Consider the following 26,857-nt stretch of genomic DNA (forward strand, 5'->3'; position numbering starts at 1 on the left):
AACGACGTGATTGATAATCCCGCCGACTGTGAGGTGAGGAGTGTGATTCGATTTTTGAATGCCTGACATTTGAAACCTGCAGAAATTTACCGGCAATTGAAAGAAGTGTATGGTGATACTGTAATGAATGAAAGAAATGTGAGAAAAGGTGCGAAATGTTCAACAATAGGCGAACAAATGTCCACGATGAAACTCGACCCGGACGCCCATCACTCATCACAGAAGACCTGAAGACTAAAGTGAACGACAGAATCTTGCAAGACAGGCGCACATCACTCGACGAATTGCATATTGACTTTCCTGACATTTCTCGTTCTTTGCTTGGTGAAATTGTGTCGCAACATCTTGGCTACCACAAAATCTGTGCACGATGGGTTCCACGGCAACTGAGTGACCAACACAAAACTCAGAGAATGGCCTCAGCATTGACATTCTTGATGCGATATCACACAGATGGAGATGCCTTTCTTGATCAAATTGTGACTGGTGATGAGACCTGGGTGTCTCACAACACCCCAGAGACCAAGCGCCAATCACGTCAATGGCATCATCCCTCATCACCCAAGAAACCGAGAAAATTCAAACAGACTCTCTCAACACAAAAAGTCATGGCTACTGTCTTTTGGGATCGCAAAGGTGTTCTTTTGCTGAATTTCATGCCAAAAGGCACTACGATCAATGCAAATCGTTATTGTGTGACTTTACGAAAACTACGGTGAGCCATCCAAAACAAGAGGCGAGGAATGCTTTTGAGAGGAGTTGTGCTTCTTCACGACAACGCCCGCCCGCACACTGCTACTTCAACTCGAGAATTGCTGGATCAATTCGGTTGGGAAATCTTTGATCATCCGCCCTATAGTCCAGACCTTGCTCCTAGCGATTTTCACCTTTTCACTAAGCTGAAAGACTTTCTGGGTGGTACGCGTTTTGGAAGTGATGGAGAGTTGAAGAAGACAGTGAACACCTGGCTTAATGAACTGGCGGCAGAGGAGTATAACACGGGAATTCTAAAGCTAGTGAACAGATACGACAAATGTTTAAATGTAGGTGGTGATTATGTAGAGAAGTAAAGGAAGCTTCAGTTATGTAACAGACTTTGTTTTTTCAAATAAATATATTTTTTTTAATTATTACAACAAAACGGTCGTTATTTCCTGGATATCCTTCATATCCTACTTGTGGACTGTTGTGTGAAACTGTTGTCTACATAGAGGTGGACTCCCATCAAGGCTCGCTCTAAGTTTCAATTTTGTGTTTGTACATTTCATTCCCAAACCATTTATAGCAAAAAAATGGAAACATGATAAATCAATTAGCATATAATCTACATACATATATATATATATATATATATATATATATATACAGACGTGGACAAATTATTAGCAAAAGTGAAGATTTTCATTACATATTTTTACAAAATATGATTCTTCAGCTTAGACTACAGTTGACATTTTTGCGTATTTCGAAATTATTAGCAAAATTGAAGATTTGTATTGTATATTTTTTTACAAAATTTGACTCTTCAATTTGGACTACATTTGATATGTTTGCATATTTACAAATTATTAGCAAAACTGAAGATTTTTATTATATATTTTTACAAAATTTGACTCTTCAATTTGGACTACATTTGATATGTTTGCATATTTACAAATTATTAGCAAAACTGAAGATTTTTATTATATATTTTTACAAAATTTGACTCTTCAATTTGGACTACATTTGATATGTTTGCATATTTACAAATTATTAGCAAAACTGAAGATTTTTATTATATATTTTTACAAAATTTGACTCTTCAATTTGGAATACAGTTTACATTTTGGATATTTCCAAATTATTAGCAAAACTGAAGATTTTTAATTTATATTTTTTACAAAATTTGACTCTTCAATTTAAACTGCAGTTGACACTTTTGCATATTTACAAATTATTAGCAAAATATGAAGATTTTTATTATAAATGTTTACAAAATTTGACTCTTCAATTTAAACTACAGTCGACATTTTTGCATATTTCTATCTATTGTAATGATAGAAATATGCAAAATTGTCAACTTTAGTCTAAATTGAAAAGTCAAATTTTGTAAACAGAATTATCATAAAAATCGTCAATTTTGTTAATAATTTGTCCACGTCTGTATATATATATATAATTTGAACTGGTAATGGAAATTACGGGAAAATCGCTGAACGGATTTTAATGAATGGCCCGTCATTTTGAAGCTTGGCATCCAAGGATTTTCAGAAAAATAGTAACTTTCCGTGAAGCATTAGTTTTCCTACAAAATTTTCCTATTTTCCAAAATTCATCTTTCATCAGTTTTGAGAACTAATTGCATTTCAGAATAAAACAAAACACACACTACAATAAACAATAGGCTATTACACGAAGGCCATGACTTGCAGGATTGCTGACATATTTAGAGGTCAAATTCAATTGGTTGTTAAAAACTTCAAGACTTGCTAAAAATAATTTACAGGTCTGATTCTGCGGTGTGTAATTTTCTGAGTACAGCTGTGTATTGGACATTAAAATCTACAAAACTTGAGATGGTTTATTGACATTATTACCATTAGAAATTAAATATTATTATAGTTAATGTCATGATGTGACTATTTTTCATTAATTATACATACGAGGCGCATCCAGAAAGTAAGTTTCCCTATTTAAAAAAAAAAAAGAACACACACTTTCAGGAAAACATTTATTGGCAACAGGTACAGCAATGTTTCAGCTATTTTTCAACATAGCCACCATCAGAATTGAGACACTTGTCGTATCAACTTTTGTATCCCTCTGTCGTAGAACTCTGCCGCCTGTGATGGAACCAGCGTGTGACAGACGTCTTCAGCTCTTCGTCGTTGCCAAAACTCTCACCGGAGGACAGGAATTTCTTGAGGAGAGAGAGAGAGAGAGAGAGAGAGAGAGAGATGTTCGGCCCATAGACCTGACAGAACTGCCGATGAATTTCAATTGGTGCAATGCTTTGTGCATTAAAGAACTTTATCACCGACCGAACCTCGCAGGCGGCGGGAGAAGGAATAAGAGCTTCCATTTCGGATCACTGCTGCCACGCTACTGACACCAGGCGGGACCTGTGCGGCTGGCATATGATTGATACGTCATAGATCTGTTACGCATGCGCAATTGACACGGCTAATCACGTTTACTTTCAAGGGGAAAAAATCGGGAAACTTACTTTCTGGATGCGCCTCGTATTAATGCTATATTGATGATATGAAAGTGAAACATTTTGGGGTTATATAAGTAGATGTGGAGAATATCTTAAATTAGATCTTCATTTATATAATTTACTGAGTGGCTGTTATTATTTATAGGCTATATAAAACTACAAAACTTACGTGAGATAATAATTTTGTTATTAAAAGTGAAATATTTTTATAGTTATTTTAAACAAGTGGGGTTGAATCTTTTTCATATATATAATGGTGGTGTGGTGTAGATATTTATATGCGTCATTCTCTTCAGTATTGGCTCGAGAGAGCGCAAAAATTACAGTTCCTAAGGAAAGACCAAAAGGTATTACTTACTGATAAAATAAGGGCCCTACAAAATTTTGTAGTTTCCCAATCATTTCAGCAAGATCTCTTAGCAGGATAAAATGATTTTACCTGCTACATTTCAAGCTCTACATGCAGCAGCTATACCAAGATGCTATGCCTATTGTTCGAAAGCATACCAAACCTGACTTTTTTTTTAACTTACACCTACAATCCACAATGACCTGAAATAGCTATCCCTTTACTCCCACATGAAAAACCCACTGATCGTCCTGACATTGTTACTTGCGTTTTCACGTGGAAACTCAAAAACTGAAGGTGGATAGGTTCAACAAAAAGTATTGGCATAAAAAAACCCATTCAGAGGGAGTATGTTTCATTATTATGGAAGCAAACAACTTTCAAAATGTCTGGTATTCTTCATTGAAAATAAATCTTAAAAATTTTATTTGAACGTCTAATGAACTTAGTTTGTAGCATTTGCTGCACAAGCCACTAGTAATATAGAAACAGATAAAGGATTGGAATTCTGTGTGTTTTCTTGAAAAGTAGAATGGAATCTTTTCTCCAGGAGTGTAGATCGTCCTGACATTGTTACTTGCGTTTTCACGTGGAAACTCAAAAACTGAAGGTGGATAGGTTCAACAAAAAGTATTGGCATAAAAAAACCCATTCAGAGGGAGTATGTTTCATTATTATGGAAGCAAACAACTTTCAAAATGTCTGGTATTCTTCATTGAAAATAAATCTTAAAAATTTTATTTGAACGTCTAATGAACTTAGTTTGTAGCATTTGCTGCACAAGCCACTAGTAATATAGAAACAGATAAAGGATTGGAATTCTGTGTGTTTTCTTGAAAAGTAGAATGGAATCTTTTCTCCAGGAGTGTAGATATAGGACTGTGGTAAGAAGCGTTATCTACACAATTGCAGAGGGTTCTTCTAAACGTTTAAAGACTTTACTTCCAAATTTTTTTCTGCATTTCACTGTGCCATGGTTTTATTTTTATTTTATTGGGTTATTTTACGACGCTTTATCAACATCTAGGTTATTTAGCGTCTGAATGAAATGAAGGTGATAATGCCGGTGAAATGAGTCGGGGTCCAGCACCGAAAGTTACCCAGCATTTGCTCGTATTGGGTTGAGAGAAAACCCCGGAAAAACCTCAACCAGGTAACTTGCCCCGACCGGGATTCGAACCCGGGCCACCTGGTTTCGCGGCCAGATGCGCTGACCGTTACTCCACAGGTGTGGACCTGTGCCATGGTAATTAGCTGGAACATCGGTCATCTTCCTATCGCTTACAAACATAGCATCAGACTATGTTACATTAACTATTTCTGTCTTTATACTCCCCATAATTATTAATCACCTCCATTTCTGTACGAATAATAATGCATTCATTATGTCAAATTTATTTGTTTCTCCTCTATGTTTTATATTGGCTGCCTGGATTCAACTAATTTGTTTTAAACGCATCATAATTTCAGTAATTTAAGGCCTACTGTAATAATTAATGACGTTAACATATTAGCAGAAATTGTGACCAGATTTCTCAAATGGCAAGCACATAAACGTTTCATCACAGTCTAGTATATACAGTCACGAAGCTCAATACATAGTAAATATGCATCCATAGATAGTTGCTAACCACTAGGATCGCTACTATCGCCTCATCACAGACAATGCGAAATAGTAACTGCACAGTCTACTGTTCCTAGCACCCTCATAAACTCAAGCTTCGTGACTGTATATATTAGACTGTGGTTACATGGTCTGCCTTACGGCCTGCATTAGATCACGATGGCAGTGGCACAGTCTATTGTTCCTAGCACTCACAGCGCTCCAAGCGGCTAGCAACTATAGCGAGAAATGCAAAAAATCATCCCAAGCTTCATGACTGTATATACAGTAAAACCCCGATAAGATGCTGTTCAAGGGACCGCGTGTAAACTGCGTATTAACCGGGACCGCGTATTAGGCAGGTATACTAATCTTGACTTATATACAGTATCTTTTAGCATTCTTCTTTTTGGAAATACATGAAAGGTAATACAGTATTACTCCATTATGTAATTACTGTACTGTACGTTAATAGTACATTATGCAACGAGTTTATAATGAAGGTAATTAAGAAGTGAGTATGGATATTTATGAAACGAGCGCAAGCGAGTTTCATAATTTTCATACGAGCTTCTTAATTACCATTATAGGCGAGTTTCATACGACTTTTTATGCTCGACCATATTTCTAACTTGATATTATTAATTTTATCGTATCTGACCTGGAGCAATGTCCCGTATGTTGTGAGATGTGCGCAGACGCGAAAGTATTGATTTTTTCCGAGGAACAGATGTCCACATTGACCTTGCTAGGCCATAAGAACATACAGAGATAACACTGAAATAAAATTATACATTGAAAAACGAGATGACAAATTGAATTTATTTGAATATTATTTACAATTAACGCTAATTATTATAGTAACAGAACATAACCTTCTGCGACAGTATTGGATTTCCAGCCTCCGTGACTTTTTGCTAATTCTCTTTTGATTGCATATCCGAGAATAATCGATACTTGTGGTTTTATAATGGTAGAAAGCTGACCTGTCATTGGCTGAACAGTTGTAACTTGAGTCGTCATTGGCTGAAAGACCTGACCTTTAATGAGTAGGTGTACTTTAATGAGATGCATTAAAGGTCTGCTACCTGGTGTATAATTACTACATTTCGGCATGGTCGAGCATAAAGATATTTACGATACTGTATGTATGTACTATACTTAATTCTTTCGAAAAGAGTTCTTTATAGTTGTTTGCCGTGTGCGTGTTCTCCAAGTCCTCATGTTCGCCACACTTCACTCTCTTGCGCTTACATCCTTCCGACCTCGCAGCTGCAGTGATTGAGTCGCGATTTTTTATTATCGTTATTAATTTCGATGATGGGATTCCTAATGAATCAGACAGTTTTTTCTGATTAAGAGTACTGGTTTCATCGTACTTTCGTAAGATTCCGAATTTTTCAGACACAAAAAGCGCTTTTCGTTTAACACTCATTGTAATCACACAGACACTTCAATACACTAAAAGATAACAAACTGACCAGCAAAAATTTCCAGAATTTTATTACAGCCGAGTGAGGAATGTTGCTTGAGAAAGAGAGGATTAGCAAGAGGGTGGATTATTGTAACTAAGCTGCGCAGGTAAAGGGTCGAATAAGAGAGCATAACAAGAGGGTGGGGTATTGTATAGTATGAAGGTTTAAATGCGCAGGTAAAGGGTCGAATGCAATACTTTTCAGGTTAATGGCACCAGTAAGTTCAATGGCCAAAATGATTCATTGCTGTTACAGTACATTGCTGAAAATTACATCGAAAATATTCCACAACAATAGCGTATTATGCGGGATTTGAGCGCAACAAACGGGGTATTTTATAAAGGCGTTATATATGAAAACATACAGCAGAGTCCGTATAGGCCAGTTTCTATCTGATGCTTTTCCAATTCACTGCGGGCTAAAGCAGGGAGATGCACTATCACCTTTACTTTTTAACTTCGTGCTAGAATATGCCATTAGGAAAGTTCAGGATAACAGGCAGGGTTTGGAATTGAACGGGTTACATCAGCTTCTTGTCTATGCGGATGACGTGAATATGTTAGGAGAAAATACACAAACGATTAGGGAAAACACGGAAATTTTACTTCAAGCAAGTAGAGCGATCGGTTTGGAAGTAAATCCCGAAAAGACAAAGTATATGATTATGTCTCGTGACCAGAATATTGTACGAAATGGAAATATAAAAATTGGAGATTTATCCTTCGAAGAGGTGGAAAAATTCAAATATCTTGGAGCAACATAACAAATATAAATGACACTCGGGAGGAAATTAAATGCAGAATAAATATGGGAAATGCGTGTTATTATTCGGTTGAGAAGCTCTTATCATCCAGTCTGCTGTCCAAAAATCTGAAAGTTAGAATTTATAAAACAGTTATATTACCGGTTCTTCTGTATGGTTGTGAAACTCGGACTCTCACTCTGAGAGAGGAACATAGGTTCAGGGTGTTTGAGAATAAGGTGCTTAGGAAAATATTTGGGGCTAAGAAGGATGAAGTTACAGGAGAATGGAGAAAGTTACACAACACAGAACTGCACGCATTGTATTCTTCACGTGACATAATTAGGAACATTAAATCCAGACGTTTGAGATGGGCAGGGCATGTAGCATGTATGGGCGAATCCAGAAATGCATATAGAGTGTTAGTTGGGAGACCGGAGGGAAAACGACCTTTAGGGAGGCCGAGACGTAGATGGGAGGATAATATTAAAATGGATTTGAGGGAGGTGGGGTATGAAGATAGAGACTGGATTAATCTTGCACAGGATAGGGACCGCTGGCGGTCTTATGTGAGGGCGGCAATGAACCTTCGGGTTCCTTAAAAGCCATTTGTAAGTAAGTAAGTTAAATATGAAATGTGCAGGGACCGGACAAAAAAAGCATATTACACGGGATAGCGTAATAAGCAGACGCGTCTTATCGAGGTTTTACTGTACTAGACTGTGGTTTCATGATAAAAGTATGTTAGAATTATTCTAATAGCTAGCTAGACCTTACCAAGGAATCGTATGTCTCGACAACTTCGGTGGGGTCTTTCTTCCCTGCCGCTCGCATCCTCTGCTGTCTCTTCTTTTCCACTGTGCCAGTCCTATCCAAGAAAGTATCTTCATCACTGTCGTAGAAGTCCTCTGCCTCCCAGTTCTTCGCTTTCCTTTTCTTGCTTTCTGTGGATTCAAGTTTACACCAATCATAATTCCCCTTTGTACATATTACCCCCTCACATGACAGGACAGTCTACAGCTTAGCGTGAACCTTAACTCAAGTCGAGAAGTGAACTTCTTTTGTCCTAACACGCAGTAGGATGGATGGGTCACAGGTGGACGCACACTTAGCACATCTCTTAAGGTCCAATTAGTAAAACTGACAAGCAAACGTTCTGATGGGGGCAGATAAAAAAGTTAAATTTTTTTCTTCCACCATGTTAATAATGTCAAAAGAAGTGCTTATACAAATTTTTGCCACTCGACCGCAATTACGAGGCCGTCCAGAAAGTTATTTTCCCTGGGGCCGTTTATAGAAATAAGCACAATTGCATGGAAATATTTATTGAAACAGACACAGAAATTGTTGCGCTATTTATCAACATATCCCCCACTGGAACTGAGACATTTGTCATACCATGAGATCAATTTTTGTGTCGTAGAAGTCAGCCGCCTCAGATCAGAAACAGCGTTTGACTGCGTCTGCACCTCTCTCTGTCGATCCCATGATATGAGAAATGTCTCAATTCCGATGGAAAATATTGTGACGGCCACGTGAGGTTCGATCTCACGACCGACGGAGGAAGGGCTAAGTCGGCCGTGACGGGCAGGTTGCGCGTGCATCTGCTTCCTGGGGCATGTGCTGTGGGGAGAAAGGGGAAAGAGCGACCGCGGCAGAGAAGTGGAAATATCCAGATTACTCGAGAGTGGAATCTTTTGCAAACTCTCCAGAAACTATAGTTTGGTTATAAATACAAGACGAGAGTGAACGACAGGGAGTCAGCCCGTCAGTAAGCCAATGTTGTTACAGGCAGATTTGGACAGTAAGCGAGTTAGTCTTGTGTAGCAGTGAAGCAAGCTTCGAGACCAGAGCGCGACTTGAGTTGTGGCCGTAACTGTGGAGCCTGAAGCCCCGGAGTTCAGCGGATCATCTCTGAAGGTATGGGGTTCGAGATTCTGTGAACGCGAGTGACTGAGCTAGAAGAACTGTGAACTGAGAACTGACAGTTCTGTGTTGTAAATAGTGCATTGTAAATATTAGTTAAGATTAACAGTTCATTGTTGTTCGTAATAGTCCAAGTAAATTGTCATTGTTGTCTGTGGAGTGCACTAACGAATAATGTGTATGTATGTATGTATTTATTTACACTGCAAGTGGGCAAGCACCCGGTGGCAGTGGTATATACAATATTAACAATACACAATAAAATGATAACCAATACACAATAAAATTTACAATACACAATACAATTTTACAACACATATACAATTTTACACACAATACAATAATAATACACAATACAATTTAACACAATAATAATAAAACATAAAATAAAATACCTAATTTTACAATACAACCTACATAATTATGTATAGGCCCTACATAAGTTTCAATAGTCTTTCACTTTACTCTCATCTCATTCCCTGTAGTTGCACTATGACGCATTTCACTGACACTTTAGCACACATTTCACTGACACTCTGTAACACATTTCACTGACACTATAGAACACATTTCATTGACGCTATAAATTATCACTGATCGGAACTGTTCACTGCACTGTAAAACCATAACTTCACTGACTCACCTCGCTTCACTGATACAACAGTTCAAATAAGTCAAATAATTACACCCTTATGCATACTTATAAACAGAACTACATTTAAACTAAACATTTCTAGTCTAAGGCTGTGTGGAGAGCAAATCCTATTGTTTAGATAATAAAATTACATTGTTGTTCAGTATAAAACTTACAATATGTTGAAAAATAGTTTAACAATTGCTGTGTCCGTTCCGATAAAGTTGTCCAATGAAATTGTGTTTTTTTTTTTCTGTTAGAGGCCCCAGGTGAACTTATTTTTTTATGGCCCTTGTAATTGCGGTCCAGTGACCAAAATTTGTATAAGCACTTCTTTTGATATTATTAACATGGTGGAAGAAAAAAATTTAACTTTTTTATCAGCCCCCATCAGAACGTTTGCTTGTGAGTTTAATTTTGACGAAGGTGGTAAATAGTCAGTTAAGTTTGTCTAGAGCCTTGTCACTATTACATGATGTAAATCTATGTCATGGGCCTCCCAGCTTTACTTCCCTCTGAAGGAAGCTAAGGATTTCGATCATCCATCATTCAAAGCTAGCTTTGAACCCTTGAATCTCTGCTTCAGCGGCAAGCATTGCAACCACTAGACCTCCGAGAGCATATCATTGGTGTTCGTGCAAAATGTCGTATGTTAAAATTACCCATTTTTCAGGAAAGGGAGAAAACTGAATATTTTTGTTGGTTTCAGATCAATTACTTTAAAACTTGAAATATTATCATAAAAATACATCTTGTGATATTTTGCAATTATATGTGAGCACCAAAATAATGCATGTCTGGAGGGAAAAAAATTGTTTGAATTTTTTGACATGACATTTTGCACGAACACCGACGATATGGTAGGCCTCTTTTTAAAGTCTCTAGTGAACATTTTCGAAAGTCAAGTGCATGGGTAATTCTGAAGTAAGTAAATCTTCATTTGACCAATTCAGTTGAAAATTTCAGAGAAGGTTTTAATAAGTACAAAGATTAAAATATGGTCTCGGTTTTTATGTCAAATTAGTTTAAAATATAAATTTCAATGGATTAAATTACAATACTAATTTTCTTTTAATAATAAAAGTGAAAGTTAAAAGTTTTTATGCTCGACCATGCCGAAATGTAGTAATTATACACCTGATAGCAGCCCTTTAATGGACCTCATTAAAGTACACCTATCCATTAAAGTTCAGGTGTTCCACCAATCAGAAAACACCATTGTAGCAATATGAAAGAACAAGTATCGATTATTCTCGGATATGCAATCGAAAGACAACTAGCGAAACATCATGGAGGCTGGAAATCCAATACTGTCGCAGAAGGTTATGTTCTGTTACTATAATAATTAGCGTTAATTGTAAATAATATTCAAATAAATTCAATTTGTCATCTCATTTTTCAATGTATAAATCAATTTCAAGGTTATATCAAGATTAATGTTTATTTTACTCTCTAGATTATATCAAGGTCAATGACATTTGTTTCTCGGAAAAAATCAATACTTTCGCATCTGCGCACATCTCACAATTTACGAGGTATTGCACAAGGTCAGTTCCGCTCCCCGTCAGATAAGAATAACATGAATACTTATGAATAATTTCAAGTTAGAAATATGGTCGAACATAAAAAGTCGTATGAAACTTGACTATAATGGTAATTAAAACGCTTGTATGAAAATTATGAAACTCGCGCTCGTTTCATAAACATACTCGCATCTTAATTACTACCATTATAGGCTCGTTGTATAATGTACTATTGAAGGTTCAACCTTGTCATGAACATCTGTCTTAGGCCTTATAGGCCATTACTTTCGGAATGACCCAGTGCCACATGGAAGTGTACAATCATCACTCACCATGGGTGGCCTGGCGAAGCAGTCCGTATCTATCGAGGATGCGGCAGGCCTCCAGGGCACACTGAACTACGGATTCCTTCTTCTTGCCCTTGACCAGAGCTTCTGCCATCACGTTGCAGCCCCGTGTTGATTCAATTGGTAGTCTAGAAGAGATAATCTCGTATTATTCTTAGGCCAATTTTCTTTCCTCCTCTGAAAGCTCATTTGTTATTCAGCTTCAAATGCACTGCAATCTATTGGCTTATTGTGCCCGACCTCGTATTTCTACTCAGCTGTTGCAATGTCCGCTAAAGATTCTTGTAGTCTCATGAGATGTCCTGCATAGAAATCTATAAATTAGAGAACTCGTGGAATGAGAAATGGCTGGCTGGTAAATTTTGTCTGGAATTATTTCAATCAGGAACAAGGTTCGAGTCCAGTAGATACGGAATTATATTTGGAACAGATGCATTATAGAACCATGTGTATATATCCGTAAAAAAAAAAAGTGGACGGACATAGGAACTGAATTACTAATTGATGTTATATTGATGTTATTAAATGGTGAAGTAATTTTAATTCTGACAAGTCCTATGGCTCTTAGTTCTTTTACGGACTAATAAGGGAATAAATAAATATTTTTTGCTGTAAATGAATAATTAATAGCTGCATTATTCTTTATTTTGGCTCAAGGGTGATGAGTTTGTTCGTCCAGGAAAATATATAAATATATATATCAATGGCAAGGCTCAAGAGTAGGTAATGAGTTTGTTGGTCCAGGGAAATATATATCAATAGTAAGGTTCAAAGTAATGAGTTTGTTGGTCCAGGGAAATATATATCAATAGTAAGGTTCAAGGGTAATGAGTTTGTTGGTCCTGGGAAATATATATCAATAGTAAGGTGCAGGGGTAATGAGTTTGTTGGTCCAGGGAAATATATATCAATAGTAAGGTTCAGGGGTAATGAGTCTGTTGGTCCAGAAAAATATATATCAATAGTAAGGTTCAGGGGTAATGAGTTTGTTGGTCCAGGGAAATATATATCAATAGTGAAGTTCAAGAGTAATGAGTTTGTTGGTCCAGGGAAATATATATCAATAGTAAGGTTCAGGGGTAATGAGTTTGTTGGTCCAGGGAAATATATATCAATAGTAAGGTTCAGGGGTAATGAGTTTGTTGGTCCAGAAAAATATATATCAATAGTAAGGTTCAGGGGTAATGAGTTTGTTGGTCCAGGGAAATATATATCAATAGTGAAGTTCAAGAGTAATGAGTTTGTTGGTCCAGGGAAATATATATCAATAGTAAGGTTCAGGGGTAATGAGTTTGTTGGTCCAGGGAAATATATATCAATAGTAAGGTTCAAAGTAATGAGTTTGTTGTTCCAGGGAAATATATATCAATAGTAAGGTGCAGGGGTAATGAGTCTGTTGGTCCAGGGAAATATATATCAATAGTAAGGTTCAAAGTAATGAGTTTGTTGTTCCAGGGAAATATATATCAATAGTAAGGTGCAGGGGTAATGAGTTTGTTGGTCCAGGGAAATATATATCAATAGTAAGGTTCAAGGGTAATGAGTTTGTTGGTCCAGGGAAATATATATCAATAGTAAGGTGCAGGGGTAATGAGTTTGTTGGTCCAGGGAAATATATATCAATAGTAAGGTTCAAGGGTAATGAGTTTGTTGGTCCAGGGAAATATATATCAATAGTAAGGTTCAGGGGTAATGAGTTTGTTGGTCCAGAAAAATATATATCAATAGTAAGGTTCAGGGGTAATGAGTTTGTTGGTCCAGGGAAATATATATCAATAGTGAAGTTCAAGAGTAATGAGTTTGTTGGTCCAGGGAAATATATATCAATAGTAAGGTTCAGGGGTAATGAGTTTGTTGGTCCAGGGAAATATATATCAATAGTAAGGTTCAAGAGTAATGAGTCTGTTGGTCCAGAAAAATATATATCAATAGTAAGGTGCAGGGGTAATGAGTTTGTTGGTCCAGGGAAATATATATCAATAGTAAGGTTCAAGGGTAATGAGTTTGTTGGTCCAGGGAAATATATATCAATAGTAAGGTGCAGGGGTAATGAGTTTGTTGGTCCAGGGAAATATATATCAATAGTGAAGTTCAAGAGTAATGAGTTTGTTGGTCCAGGGAAATATATATCAATAGTAAGGTTCAGGGGTAATGAGTTTGTTGGTCCAGGGAAATATATATCAATAGTAAGGTTCAAGAGTAATGAGTCTGTTGGTCCAGAAAAATATATATCAATAGTAAGGTGCAGGGGTAATGAGTTTGTTGGTCCAGGGAAATATATATCAATAGTAAGGTTCAAGGGTAATGAGTTTGTTGGTCCAGGGAAATATATATCAATAGTAAGGTGCAGGGGTAATGAGTTTGTTGGTCCAGGGAAATATATATCAATAGTGAAGTTCAAGAGTAATGAGTTTGTTGGTCCAGGGAAATATATATCAATAGTAAGGTGCAGGGGTAATGAGTTTGTTGGTCCAGGGAAATATATATCAATAGTAAGGTTCAAGGGTAATGAGTTTGTTGGTCCAGGGAAATATATATCAATAGTAAGGTTCAGGGGTAATGAGTTTGTTGGTCCAGAAAAATATATATCAATAGTAAGGTTCAGGGGTAATGAGTTTGTTGGTCCAGGGAAATATATATCAATAGTGAAGTTCAAGAGTAATGAGTTTGTTGGTCCAGGGAAATATATATCAATAGTAAGGTTCAGGGGTAATGAGTTTGTTGGTCCAGGGAAATATATATCAATAGTAAGGTTCAAGAGTAATGAGTCTGTTGGTCCAGAAAAATATATATCAATAGTAAGGTGCAGGGGTAATGAGTTTGTTGGTCCAGGGAAATATATATCAATAGTAAGGTTCAAGGGTAATGAGTTTGTTGGTCCAGGGAAATATATATCAATAGTAAGGTGCAGGGGTAATGAGTTTGTTGGTCCAGGGAAATATATATCAATAGTGAAGTTCAAGAGTAATGAGTTTGTTGGTCCAGGGAAATATATATCAATAGTAAGGTTCAGGGGTAATGAGTTTGTTGGTCCAGGGAAATATATATCAATAGTAAGGTTCAAGAGTAATGAGTCTCTTGGTCCAGAAAAATATATATCAATAGTAAGGTGCAGGGGTAATGAGTTTGTTGGTCCAGGGAAATATATATCAATAGTAAGGTGCAGGGGTAATGAGTTTGTTGGTCCAGGGAAATATATATCAATAGTGAAGTTCAAGAGTAATGAGTTTGTTGGTCCAGGGAAATATATATCAATAGTAAGGTTCAAAGTAATGAGTTTGTTGGTCCAGGGAAATATATATCAATAGTAAGGTTCAAGGGTAATGAGTTTGTTGGTCCTGGGAAATATATATCAATAGTAAGGTGCAGGGGTAATGAGTTTGTTGGTCCAGGGAAATATATATCAATAGTAAGGTTCAGGGGTAATGAGTCTGTTGGTCCAGAAAAATATATATCAATAGTAAGGTTCAGGGGTAATGAGTTTGTTGGTCCAGGGAAATATATATCAATAGTGAAGTTCAAGAGTAATGAGTTTGTTGGTCCAGGGAAATATATATCAATAGTAAGGTTCAGGGGTAATGAGTTTGTTGGTCCAGGGAAATATATATCAATAGTAAGGTTCAAGAGTAATGAGTCTGTTGGTCCAGAAAAATATATATCAATAGTAAGGTGCAGGGGTAATGAGTTTGTTGGTCCAGGGAAATATATATCAATAGTAAGGTTCAAGGGTAATGAGTTTGTTGGTCCAGGGATATATATATCAATAGTAAGGTGCAGGGGTAATGAGTTTGTTGGTCCAGGGAAATATATATCAATAGTGAAGTTCAAGAGTAATGAGTTTGTTGGTCCAGGGAAATATATATCAATAGTAAGGTTCAGGGGTAATGAGTTTGTTGGTCCAGGGAAATATATATCAATAGTAAGGTTCAAGAGTAATGAGTCTGTTGGTCCAGAAAAATATATATCAATAGTAAGGTGCAGGGGTAATGAGTTTGTTGGTCCAGGGAAATATATATCAATAGTAAGGTTCAAGAGTAATGAGTCTGTTGGTCCAGAAAAATATATATCAATAGTAAGGTGCAGGGGTAATGAGTTTGTTGGTCCAGGGAAATATATATCAATAGTAAGGTTCAGGGGTAATGAGTTTGTTGGTCCAGGGAAATATATATCAATAGTAAGGTTCAAGAGTAATGAGTCTGTTGGTCCAGAAAAATATATATCAATAGTAAGGTGCAGGGGTAATGAGTTTGTTGGTCCAGGGAAATATATATCAATAGTAAGGTTCAAGGGTAATGAGTTTGTTGGTCCAGGGAAATATATATCAATAGTAAGGTGCAGGGGTAATGAGTTTGTTGGTCCAGGGAAATATATATCAATAGTGAAGTTCAAGAGTAATGAGTTTGTTGGTCCAGGGAAATATATATCAATAGTAAGGTTCAGGGGTAATGAGTTTGTTGGTCCAGGGAAATATATATCAATAGTAAGGTTCAAGAGTAATGAGTCTCTTGGTCCAGAAAAATATATATCAATAGTAAGGTGCAGGGGTAATGAGTTTGTTGGTCCAGGGAAATATATATCAATAGTAAGGTGCAGGGGTAATGAGTTTGTTGGTCCAGGGAAATATATATCAATAGTGAAGTTCAAGAGTAATGAGTTTGTTGGTCCAGGGAAATATATATCAATAGTAAGGTTCAAAGTAATGAGTTTGTTGGTCCAGGGAAATATATATCAATAGTAAGGTTCAAGGGTAATGAGTTTGTTGGTCCTGGGAAATATATATCAATAGTAAGGTGCAGGGGTAATGAGTTTGTTGGTCCAGGGAAATATATATCAATAGTAAGGTTCAGGGGTAATGAGTCTGTTGGTCCAGAAAAATATATATCAATAGTAAGGTTCAGGGGTAATGAGTTTGTTGGTCCAGGGAAATATATATCAATAGTGAAGTTCAAGAGTAATGAGTTTGTTGGTCCAGGGAAATATATATCAATAGTAAGGTTCAGGGGTAATGAGTTTGTTGGTCCAGGGAAATATATATCAATAGTAAGGTTCAGGGGTAATGAGTTTGTTGGTCCAGAAAAATATATATCAATAGTAAGGTTCAGGGGTAATGAGTTTGTTGGTCCAGGGAAATATATATCAATAGTGAAGTTCAAGAGTAATGAGTTTGTTGGTCCAGGGAAATATATATCAATAGTAAGGTTCAGGGGTAATGAGTTTGTTGGTCCAGGGAAATATATATCAATAGTAAGGTTCAAAGTAATGAGTTTGTTGTTCCAGGGAAATATATATCAATAGTAAGGTGCAGGGGTAATGAGTCTGTTGGTCCAGGGAAATATATATCAATAGTAAGGTTCAAAGTAATGAGTTTGTTGTTCCAGGGAAATATATATCAATAGTAAGGTGCAGGGGTAATGAGTTTGTTGGTCCAGGGAAATATATATCAATAGTAAGGTTCAAGGGTAATGAGTTTGTTGGTCCAGGGAAATATATATCAATAGTAAGGTGCAGGGGTAATGAGTTTGTTGGTCCAGGGAAATATATATCAATAGTAAGGTTCAAGGGTAATGAGTTTGTTGGTCCAGGGAAATATATATCAATAGTAAGGTTCAGGGGTAATGAGTTTGTTGGTCCAGAAAAATATATATCAATAGTAAGGTTCAGGGGTAATGAGTTTGTTGGTCCAGGGAAATATATATCAATAGTGAAGTTCAAGAGTAATGAGTTTGTTGGTCCAGGGAAATATATATCAATAGTAAGGTTCAGGGGTAATGAGTTTGTTGGTCCAGGGAAATATATATCAATAGTAAGGTTCAAGAGTAATGAGTCTGTTGGTCCAGAAAAATATATATCAATAGTAAGGTGCAGGGGTAATGAGTTTGTTGGTCCAGGGAAATATATATCAATAGTAAGGTTCAAGGGTAATGAGTTTGTTGGTCCAGGGAAATATATATCAATAGTAAGGTGCAGGGGTAATGAGTTTGTTGGTCCAGGGAAATATATATCAATAGTGAAGTTCAAGAGTAATGAGTTTGTTGGTCCAGGGAAATATATATCAATAGTAAGGTTCAGGGGTAATGAGTTTGTTGGTCCAGGGAAATATATATCAATAGTAAGGTTCAAGAGTAATGAGTCTGTTGGTCCAGAAAAATATATATCAATAGTAAGGTGCAGGGGTAATGAGTTTGTTGGTCCAGGGAAATATATATCAATAGTAAGGTTCAAGGGTAATGAGTTTGTTGGTCCAGGGAAATATATATCAATAGTAAGGTGCAGGGGTAATGAGTTTGTTGGTCCAGGGAAATATATATCAATAGTGAAGTTCAAGAGTAATGAGTTTGTTGGTCCAGGGAAATATATATCAATAGTAAGGTGCAGGGGTAATGAGTTTGTTGGTCCAGGGAAATATATATCAATAGTAAGGTTCAAGGGTAATGAGTTTGTTGGTCCAGGGAAATATATATCAATAGTAAGGTTCAGGGGTAATGAGTTTGTTGGTCCAGAAAAATATATATCAATAGTAAGGTTCAGGGGTAATGAGTTTGTTGGTCCAGGGAAATATATATCAATAGTGAAGTTCAAGAGTAATGAGTTTGTTGGTCCAGGGAAATATATATCAATAGTAAGGTTCAGGGGTAATGAGTTTGTTGGTCCAGGGAAATATATATCAATAGTAAGGTTCAAGAGTAATGAGTCTGTTGGTCCAGAAAAATATATATCAATAGTAAGGTGCAGGGGTAATGAGTTTGTTGGTCCAGGGAAATATATATCAATAGTAAGGTTCAAGGGTAATGAGTTTGTTGGTCCAGGGAAATATATATCAATAGTAAGGTGCAGGGGTAATGAGTTTGTTGGTCCAGGGAAATATATATCAATAGTGAAGTTCAAGAGTAATGAGTTTGTTGGTCCAGGGAAATATATATCAATAGTAAGGTTCAGGGGTAATGAGTTTGTTGGTCCAGGGAAATATATATCAATAGTAAGGTTCAAGAGTAATGAGTCTCTTGGTCCAGAAAAATATATATCAATAGTAAGGTGCAGGGGTAATGAGTTTGTTGGTCCAGGGAAATATATATCAATAGTAAGGTGCAGGGGTAATGAGTTTGTTGGTCCAGGGAAATATATATCAATAGTGAAGTTCAAGAGTAATGAGTTTGTTGGTCCAGGGAAATATATATCAATAGTAAGGTTCAGGGGTAATGAGTTTGTTGGTCCAGGGAAATATATATCAATAGTAAGGTTCAAGAGTAATGAGTCTGTTGGTCCAGAAAAATATATATCAATAGTAAGGTGCAGGGGTAATGAGTTTGTTGGTCCAGGGAAATATATATCAATAGTAAGGTTCAAGGGTAATGAGTTTGTTGGTCCAGGGAAATATATATCAATAGTAAGGTGCAGGGGTAATGAGTTTGTTGGTCCAGGGAAATATATATCAATAGTGAAGTTCAAGAGTAATGAGTTTGTTGGTCCAGGGAAATATATATCAATAGTAAGGTTCAGGGGTAATGAGTTTGTTGGTCCAGGGAAATATATATCAATAGTAAGGTTCAAGAGTAATGAGTCTGTTGGTCCAGAAAAATATATATCAATAGTAAGGTGCAGGGGTAATGAGTTTGTTGGTCCAGGGAAATATATATCAATAGTAAGGTTCAAGGGTAATGAGTTTGTTGGTCCAGGGATATATATATCAATAGTAAGGTGCAGGGGTAATGAGTTTGTTGGTCCAGGGAAATATATATCAATAGTGAAGTTCAAGAGTAATGAGTTTGTTGGTCCAGGGAAATATATATCAATAGTAAGGTTCAGGGGTAATGAGTTTGTTGGTCCAGGGAAATATATATCAATAGTAAGGTTCAAGAGTAATGAGTCTGTTGGTCCAGAAAAATATATATCAATAGTAAGGTGCAGGGGTAATGAGTTTGTTGGTCCAGGGAAATATATATCAATAGTAAGGTTCAAGAGTAATGAGTCTGTTGGTCCAGAAAAATATATATCAATAGTAAGGTGCAGGGGTAATGAGTTTGTTGGTCCAGGGAAATATATATCAATAGTAAGGTTCAGGGGTAATGAGTTTGTTGGTCCAGGGAAATATATATCAATAGTAAGGTTCAAGAGTAATGAGTCTGTTGGTCCAGAAAAATATATATCAATAGTAAGGTGCAGGGGTAATGAGTTTGTTGGTCCAGGGAAATATATATCAATAGTAAGGTTCAAGGGTAATGAGTTTGTTGGTCCAGGGATATATATATCAATAGTAAGGTGCAGGGGTAATGAGTTTGTTGGTCCAGGGAAATATATATCAATAGTGAAGTTCAAGAGTAATGAGTTTGTTGGTCCAGGGAAATATATATCAATAGTAAGGTTCAGGGGTAATGAGTTTGTTGGTCCAGGGAAATATATATCAATAGTAAGGTTCAAGGGTAATGAGTTTGTTGGTCCAGGGGAATTATAATCAACAGTAAGGTTCAAGGATAATGAGTCTGTTGGTCCAGGGAAATATATATCTCAATAGTAAGGTTCAAGTATAATGAGTTTGTTGGTCCAGGGAAATATATATCAATAGTAAGGTTCAAGGGTAATGAGTTTGTTGGTCCAGGGAAATATATATTTCAATAGTAAGGTTCAAGAATAATGAGTTTGTTGGTCCAGGGATATATATATATATATATATATATATATATATATATATATATATATATATATATATATAGTAACATTATTCAACCAATGAGATGGGTAGGCAACCCTAACAGAATAATTTTATTATTGATTACATTGAGATACTATCGACTAGACTAGTGTGTCCTATAATGGATCTGTTCCTTTTATTTTGTCACAACTTTCAGAAAAGCTCAGAGGCCTTCTCAACCTTTTATACAATTCCTGTGAAGTAACACGACTGAAATAAAATAATGTAGGCTAAGATATTTAGTTATTTTACTGATCGGTGAGTGTATTTTCCAGTTCTGCATTCACACCCATTACAACAGATGAACTTTAAAGAAAAGTTCTTTCATAGGAGTTAGAAAATACTTACTCTACTCTGCACAGAAACTGTCCGAATCCTTTCTCCTCAACGTCATACTCCAAGTCATATCCTTCTCTCTCAAACCAGCCCCGCAGAGTTTTCTTTGGGTCGTTGATGTACAACTCTTCATTCTGCGTTGCAGCAAACGGGTTCTCTGTTAAGTCTGTCTCTTCGTCAGCATCCTCACCTTCAAACAGAAGATGCTATCAAGTTTTTGTTATTTTATGGTTACCGTTACTGTTAAATAGCCACGAGAACAGTTTGAAGGAAAGTGGTATTGGAGCAGGTCAACTTGGAGTAGTCCTTTTTTATCCAGTAGCGTTTGCTCTTCATATGCTAGCGAACTTTAAAGGGGTCCGGAAAGGTCCTATCTTACTAATGTTAAAAATGCATACATATAATTTTCTTTTTCTCAGAGACTGTTAGGATTACAATGTTGAAAAAATATGAGTTGTATAATATATCTTTCTGACTGCTTTAACACAGGAATTTTTAAAAATATTAATTATCTCCAAAATTAATTTTTCTTTTTTCAAAAAGTGAACATTTTTACATTTTTCAATGCTTTCTTTATTAATTGTTTTATAATACTGATACAAAAAAATAGCACATGAAACACGTTAATAATGTTGTACAGTTATTGCATTCGTATGAAATTTTGTGTCGTTTTTCGAACTTCCTTTAAGTAATGAACATGAAAGTAAAACCTCTGGAAGACTGTGGATATTGTTCCGACTATAGATGACAGAACAACTACATGTGGAATGAAACAGGGTTGTATTCTTTCTCCAATCATATTTCTCATTATTATGAATGATATTATGGAAAGGTCTGTTGGCAATGTTAGAAGCGGTATAAGATGGGGATTAAACGATACCTTGGAAGATCTGGATTTCGCTGATATCTGTTTGCTCTCCCATAGTTTTGGTGACATGCAGAATAAAGTTAATACTTTATTAGAAGTAATGAAAGGGGCTCATATGAAAATAAACGTAAAGAAAACTAAAGAAATGAGATGAGATTAAATAGTAAAAAGACAGATAATGTTATAATAAATAATAATACCATTGAATGTAAATATTTGGGTAGTAATTATAATTGACAAGGATGGTGGAGCCTTTGAGGATGTAAAGAACCGAATAAAAAATGCAAATAGTGCATTTGTCCAGTTGCACCCAATATGGAAATCTTATATTATATCTATATCTACAAAAATTAAAATCTTTAACAGTAATGTGAAATCAGTCTTATTATATGGCTGTGAGACATGGAAAACAAGTAAAATTATACAAAATAAACTGCAAACATTTGTTAATAGATGTTTACGAAGAATTTTAAAAATTAGATGGCCAGATATAATCACAAACTCAGAACTATGGAAGATAACAAATCAGAAAGAAATCACAATAGAAATCAAAAGACGAAAGTGGAATTGGATAGGGCACACAATCAGGAAAGAAGATGGAGCAGTAGAAAGAATGGCTTTGGATTGGAACCCCCAGGGTAGTAGAACAAGAGGAAGGCCAAAAAATACATGGAAGAGAACAGTTTTGGAGGAAATTGCTAGGGAGGGGAAAACATGGAGCGAAGTGAAGAAGTTGGCTACAAATAGGGTCCGATGAAGGCACTTTTTGAATGCCCTATGCTCCTCATGAGGAGATACAGGAGTTTGATTGATTGAGAACAGAGTAAGAGAACAAACATGTGGACTTGAATAGGGTCTTTAAACCTATTCAGACTTAGTTGCTGGACTTCTTGCTAGCTGTATGATAGTTTTCTTTTTTAGTTGGTTATTTTAAGATGCTTTATCAACTAGGCTACTATGATTATCTAGTGTCTGAATGAGATGAAGATGTTAATTCCAGCGAAATGAGTCCAGGGTCTAGCGCCGAAAGTTACCCAGCATTTGCTCTTAATGGGTTGGGGGAAAATCCAGAAGAAACCTCAAGCAGGATTTGAACCTGGGTCTGCTCATTTCATGTTCAGGCATGCTAACTGTTACTGTATGGTGGTATATATTTGATTTTGTTAGATCCGCACTCACCCATGCCCCAGTCGATGCCTTCTTCTTCCTCCCGCTGCTTCCTCTCTTCCTCTATTCTCTGCTGTTCCAGCTCTTCAAGTTCTCTAGCTGCAAGTTCCAGTTTTCTCTTTTCTTTCATTTGTGTCACAGTAAGTTCCGATTCTTCTTCCATGTCCTTCTCTGGTCCTTGCAGTACAAACAGCCGTGTGCTGAGACCCAACTTGAGTATATGCCCCACCTTTAAAATAAGAAACATAAGAGATGTTAGGGTTTCGTCTCATATAGAATTAAGTTGAAACCATCAGAAATATTGATCACCATAGCAACATGTATTATTAATCTCTTAAGCCGGAATTTCAACAAGTTGTGATTATCTACGTTGTTTATATAATATATGATATATGATACTATGATTTTTTTTTCTTTAAATGAAGAATAGTATCTAGTTTAATAAAAATTTATATTTTCCTGAACAAAATACTACTTGTTTCAGTGTATATACCAATAACAAAATTCTTTAAAAAGTAAAAATGAAGACAAAAATGTCTATAAAAGTAATTTCATAATAATAAAAATATGTCCTCCATTATGCTTTAAATACCTGTAAACCATTAATTTCACAATTAGTTTATAAAGTCTACAAACAGAACTTCAAACATTCTTCAATCCAACCATAGCAAGAAAATACTAATGTGAACAATTATTTAAAATGCCCTTAAAATATGAAACAAAGGTGGTAATTTGTATGCCCTAAGAAATAGCATAATTAGTTACACATTTTGGCAGTGAAAACATAAACGTAAATATAAAACCTGATTTTTCCAAGCACTTTGAATATTAAAATGCAATTATCTCAAAAGTAAGATTTTGCACATTCGTGGTTTTGGCATTGGACCGACGATATGTTATCATTTTTACTTCGTTTGGTAATAGATTTAAATGCCAATGGGCACACCATTAACTAAATATATAAATAAATGCACTTCCCCTTCTGCAGATGTGTATTCAAATTCCAGGACGTTCAAGTGAAATTTGTGGCAGGCAGAGATGGTGTTGGGGCTACTTTCCTTTGGATACTCCTGTCTTTCTCGTCAGAAATCAATTATTGATGTAGTAATATTTTCCCCACACAGATAAATTTTATGGTATTTGCATTCTGAACGTTATTATGAACAAATAAAGGAACACTTTTGGTATTAGTTAATAGATCACTAAACAATGATCTAAACTCTTACTAGATCTAGGGTACTAGCGGTACTTCATATGATATAAAATGAAATATAGCCTATCTGAACTATTAATTACGAACTATATGGTTTTCCAAAGAACTATGGAAAATCTTGGAGTTTGTGCTGAAGTGCAGGCCTATAGGTATTCAAAACCTAATTAATCATTTGCAACTGAAGTGCATTATTAATATTTAAGGGCAAAATCTAATAGTTGTATGGCTAGTTTCGTCAGAAATTTTCACCATTACTCCATTACTGCTCTAAATCGCAATCTTCTCTTTTCTTGATAGGTAGCTTCTTACTTACTGGCTTTTAAGGAACCCGGAGGTTCATTGCCGCCCTCACATAAGCCCGCCATTGGTTCTTATCCTGAGCAAGATTAATCCAGTCTCTATCATCATATCCCACCTCCCTCAAATCCATTTTAATATTATCTTCCCATCTATGTCTCGGCCTCCCCAAAGGTCTTTTTCCCTCCGGCCTCCCAACTAACACTCTATATGCATTTCTGGATTTAATGTTCCTAACTATGTCAGGTGAAGAATACAATGCGTGCAGTTCTGTGTTGTGTAACTTTCTCCATTCTTCTGTAACTTCATCCCTCTTAGCCCCAAATATTTTCCTAAGCACCTTATTCTCAAACACCCTTAACCTCTGTTCCTCTCTCAAAGTGAAAGTCCAAGTTTCACAACCATAAAGAACAACTGGTAATATAACTGTTTTATAAATTCTAACTTTCAGATTTTTTGACAGCAGACTGGATGATAAAAGCTTCTCAACCGAATAATAACAGGCATTTCTCATATTTATTCTGTGTTTAATTTCCTCCCGAGTATCATTTAGGCCTATATTTGTTACTGTTACTCCCAGGTATTTGAATTTTTCCAACTCTTCAAAGAACATGATAGGTAGCTTCTATAATTTAAAAAGTTGTTCGTTATTAATAGTTAACTACTATATATTTTTTTTCTGTAGGTAGATGTGCTTAATAATTATTCACTTCAGTCACATCATAAAACATTAGACCTACCGCTATTTTTGTTATTCTCTGAAAAATATATCGGTTGCAATGAGAGTACTCACCTGTACACGCACATACATGTTAGGTTTTATCCTATTTTTATTCAGAAAAGTTCCATGAGTGCTGCCAAGATCATATATGTAAAACCCAACACCATCATTCTCATTTTCTTGAGATCTGTATTGAAGCACAGCATGATATCGTGATATTGTTGGATGTGCCATGCGAATATCACAGGTTGATAAACGACCAAACACGTAAAATGACTTAGAATTCAACTTAATGTTTTCTAGTATTTTACCAGATTTCAGAACCTCAAAACCATAGTCTTCTTCAGGAATGCCACTCCACTTTGGCTCCTTGTAAGGTAATGGAATTGAGCTTTCTTTTATCTTCTGTGCAGGTGATACTGTATTACAACTCTTTATTTCTACTGTTTTCACAACACTTGCGTCTGTTTCAACACTGTCGGTAAGGTTAGAATCTGTGACATCAATTTCTTTTTCTTCAGTTTCCGCTGGTTCTTCCTGGGGTTTATTCTCTAAACTCCGTATTTTTCCAATGACTTTACCTCGTCTAGGACCAATGATAAGCTGTGGCTTCTTAAATATATCTGAAGTTGGATTCTCGAAATCAGGAGTATCCTTAACCTCACTTTCATTTTTAGTCTCAAATTTCGCACTTTCTTCCTCCAAAACACTTTCCTTTTCTGTTTCTTCTTGAGCTACTTCCATGTCAAAATGTTGCCAATAATGTTAGTATAACAAACACGTGTTACACACTTTATACATAACAATATTTACAAACAAAACTTCAGAACAATATCACGATGCGCATGCGTTTTTCAGACAGTGCAGCCAACATTTAATCCATGCGTAAGGTTGTTACACATGTATATTGCTGTCAGTGTTGCCATATTGATTAATCCCTCGGTGTAGGGATATTTTGCCCCGGAAGGGATTAAGGGATTTTACCAATGATTTTACACAAAATAAAAAAAAGGAGGATAAACTATAAAACGTCTTTGGATAAATTTCACAACACGGTTAAGTCCCTTTCCCTCTTACTCCGACCTTGTGCACACAAAATAAATTATTGGCACTGAAAAGTGTTTTTTCGTAAACATGATGATGCGCATTCGACAAACACATAGAAATCTGCCCTTTTTAGTGTTTTAAGATAATTATTGTTGTCAATAGATATCCGTATACTGAAATTAAAAAATTAGGGATTTTTCAAAATATGAAAATAATAATAAAAAAAATCAATACATAGGGATCCTCGTGTGAAGTCATAAAACGGATTAGGCCTATGATATGATTAACGAAGCGTCACCATTATAGCTTATGGCGATTTCACAATATGTTGTAGGTAGTCCTATACTGAATTCCAGGTAAAAATAATGAGGTAAGCAGACATTTGATGCAAAATGTATTACGCCGCTGTGATAAGTAACGTGATTTGTCATCTAACTGCAGCGCGCGAACTTTCCACGCGTGCGTACGATACAGTCTGTTAATATGGAAATTACGAAATCAGTTTCCGTTACTATGAAGACAGGCATTGAATTCTATAAAGTAATGCATTTTTATAATACAGTACTTTGTTGATGATTAGTCCGACTTTTCCACACACCGATTTGGAAGTAGGAACATTTGATAACTGTATGAAAATTGTATTACAGAGTCGTCTTAATGCTCCTGCTTGTGCAGTCCACCACGCTACAGCACAGATTTCGATCTGTGCAGTGTCAAGTGTTTT

General features: G+C 36.0%; 1 protein-coding gene across 1 annotated transcript in view; it reads right to left on the reverse strand.

The window, feature by feature from the left end:
* Positions 1-25,961, reverse strand: part of LOC138714656 (kanadaptin) — a 46,058-nt gene extending 20,097 nt beyond the window's left edge. Inside the window, exons 1-5 of the mRNA XM_069846720.1 lie at positions 25,159-25,961; positions 22,868-23,084; positions 20,833-21,010; positions 11,784-11,926; positions 8,146-8,312 (exon numbers count right to left, since the gene is read on the reverse strand). Of these exons, the coding sequence (XP_069702821.1) occupies positions 8,146-8,312; positions 11,784-11,926; positions 20,833-21,010; positions 22,868-23,084; positions 25,159-25,830 (1,377 nt within the window). The 5' untranslated portion in view covers positions 25,831-25,961. The remainder of the gene's footprint in view (positions 1-8,145; positions 8,313-11,783; positions 11,927-20,832; positions 21,011-22,867; positions 23,085-25,158) is intronic.
* Between the last annotated feature and the right edge of the window lie 896 nt (positions 25,962-26,857).

This window comes from Periplaneta americana, chromosome 15, assembly GCF_040183065.1.
Source record: "Periplaneta americana isolate PAMFEO1 chromosome 15, P.americana_PAMFEO1_priV1, whole genome shotgun sequence".
NCBI lineage: Eukaryota > Metazoa > Arthropoda > Insecta > Blattodea > Blattidae > Periplaneta > Periplaneta americana.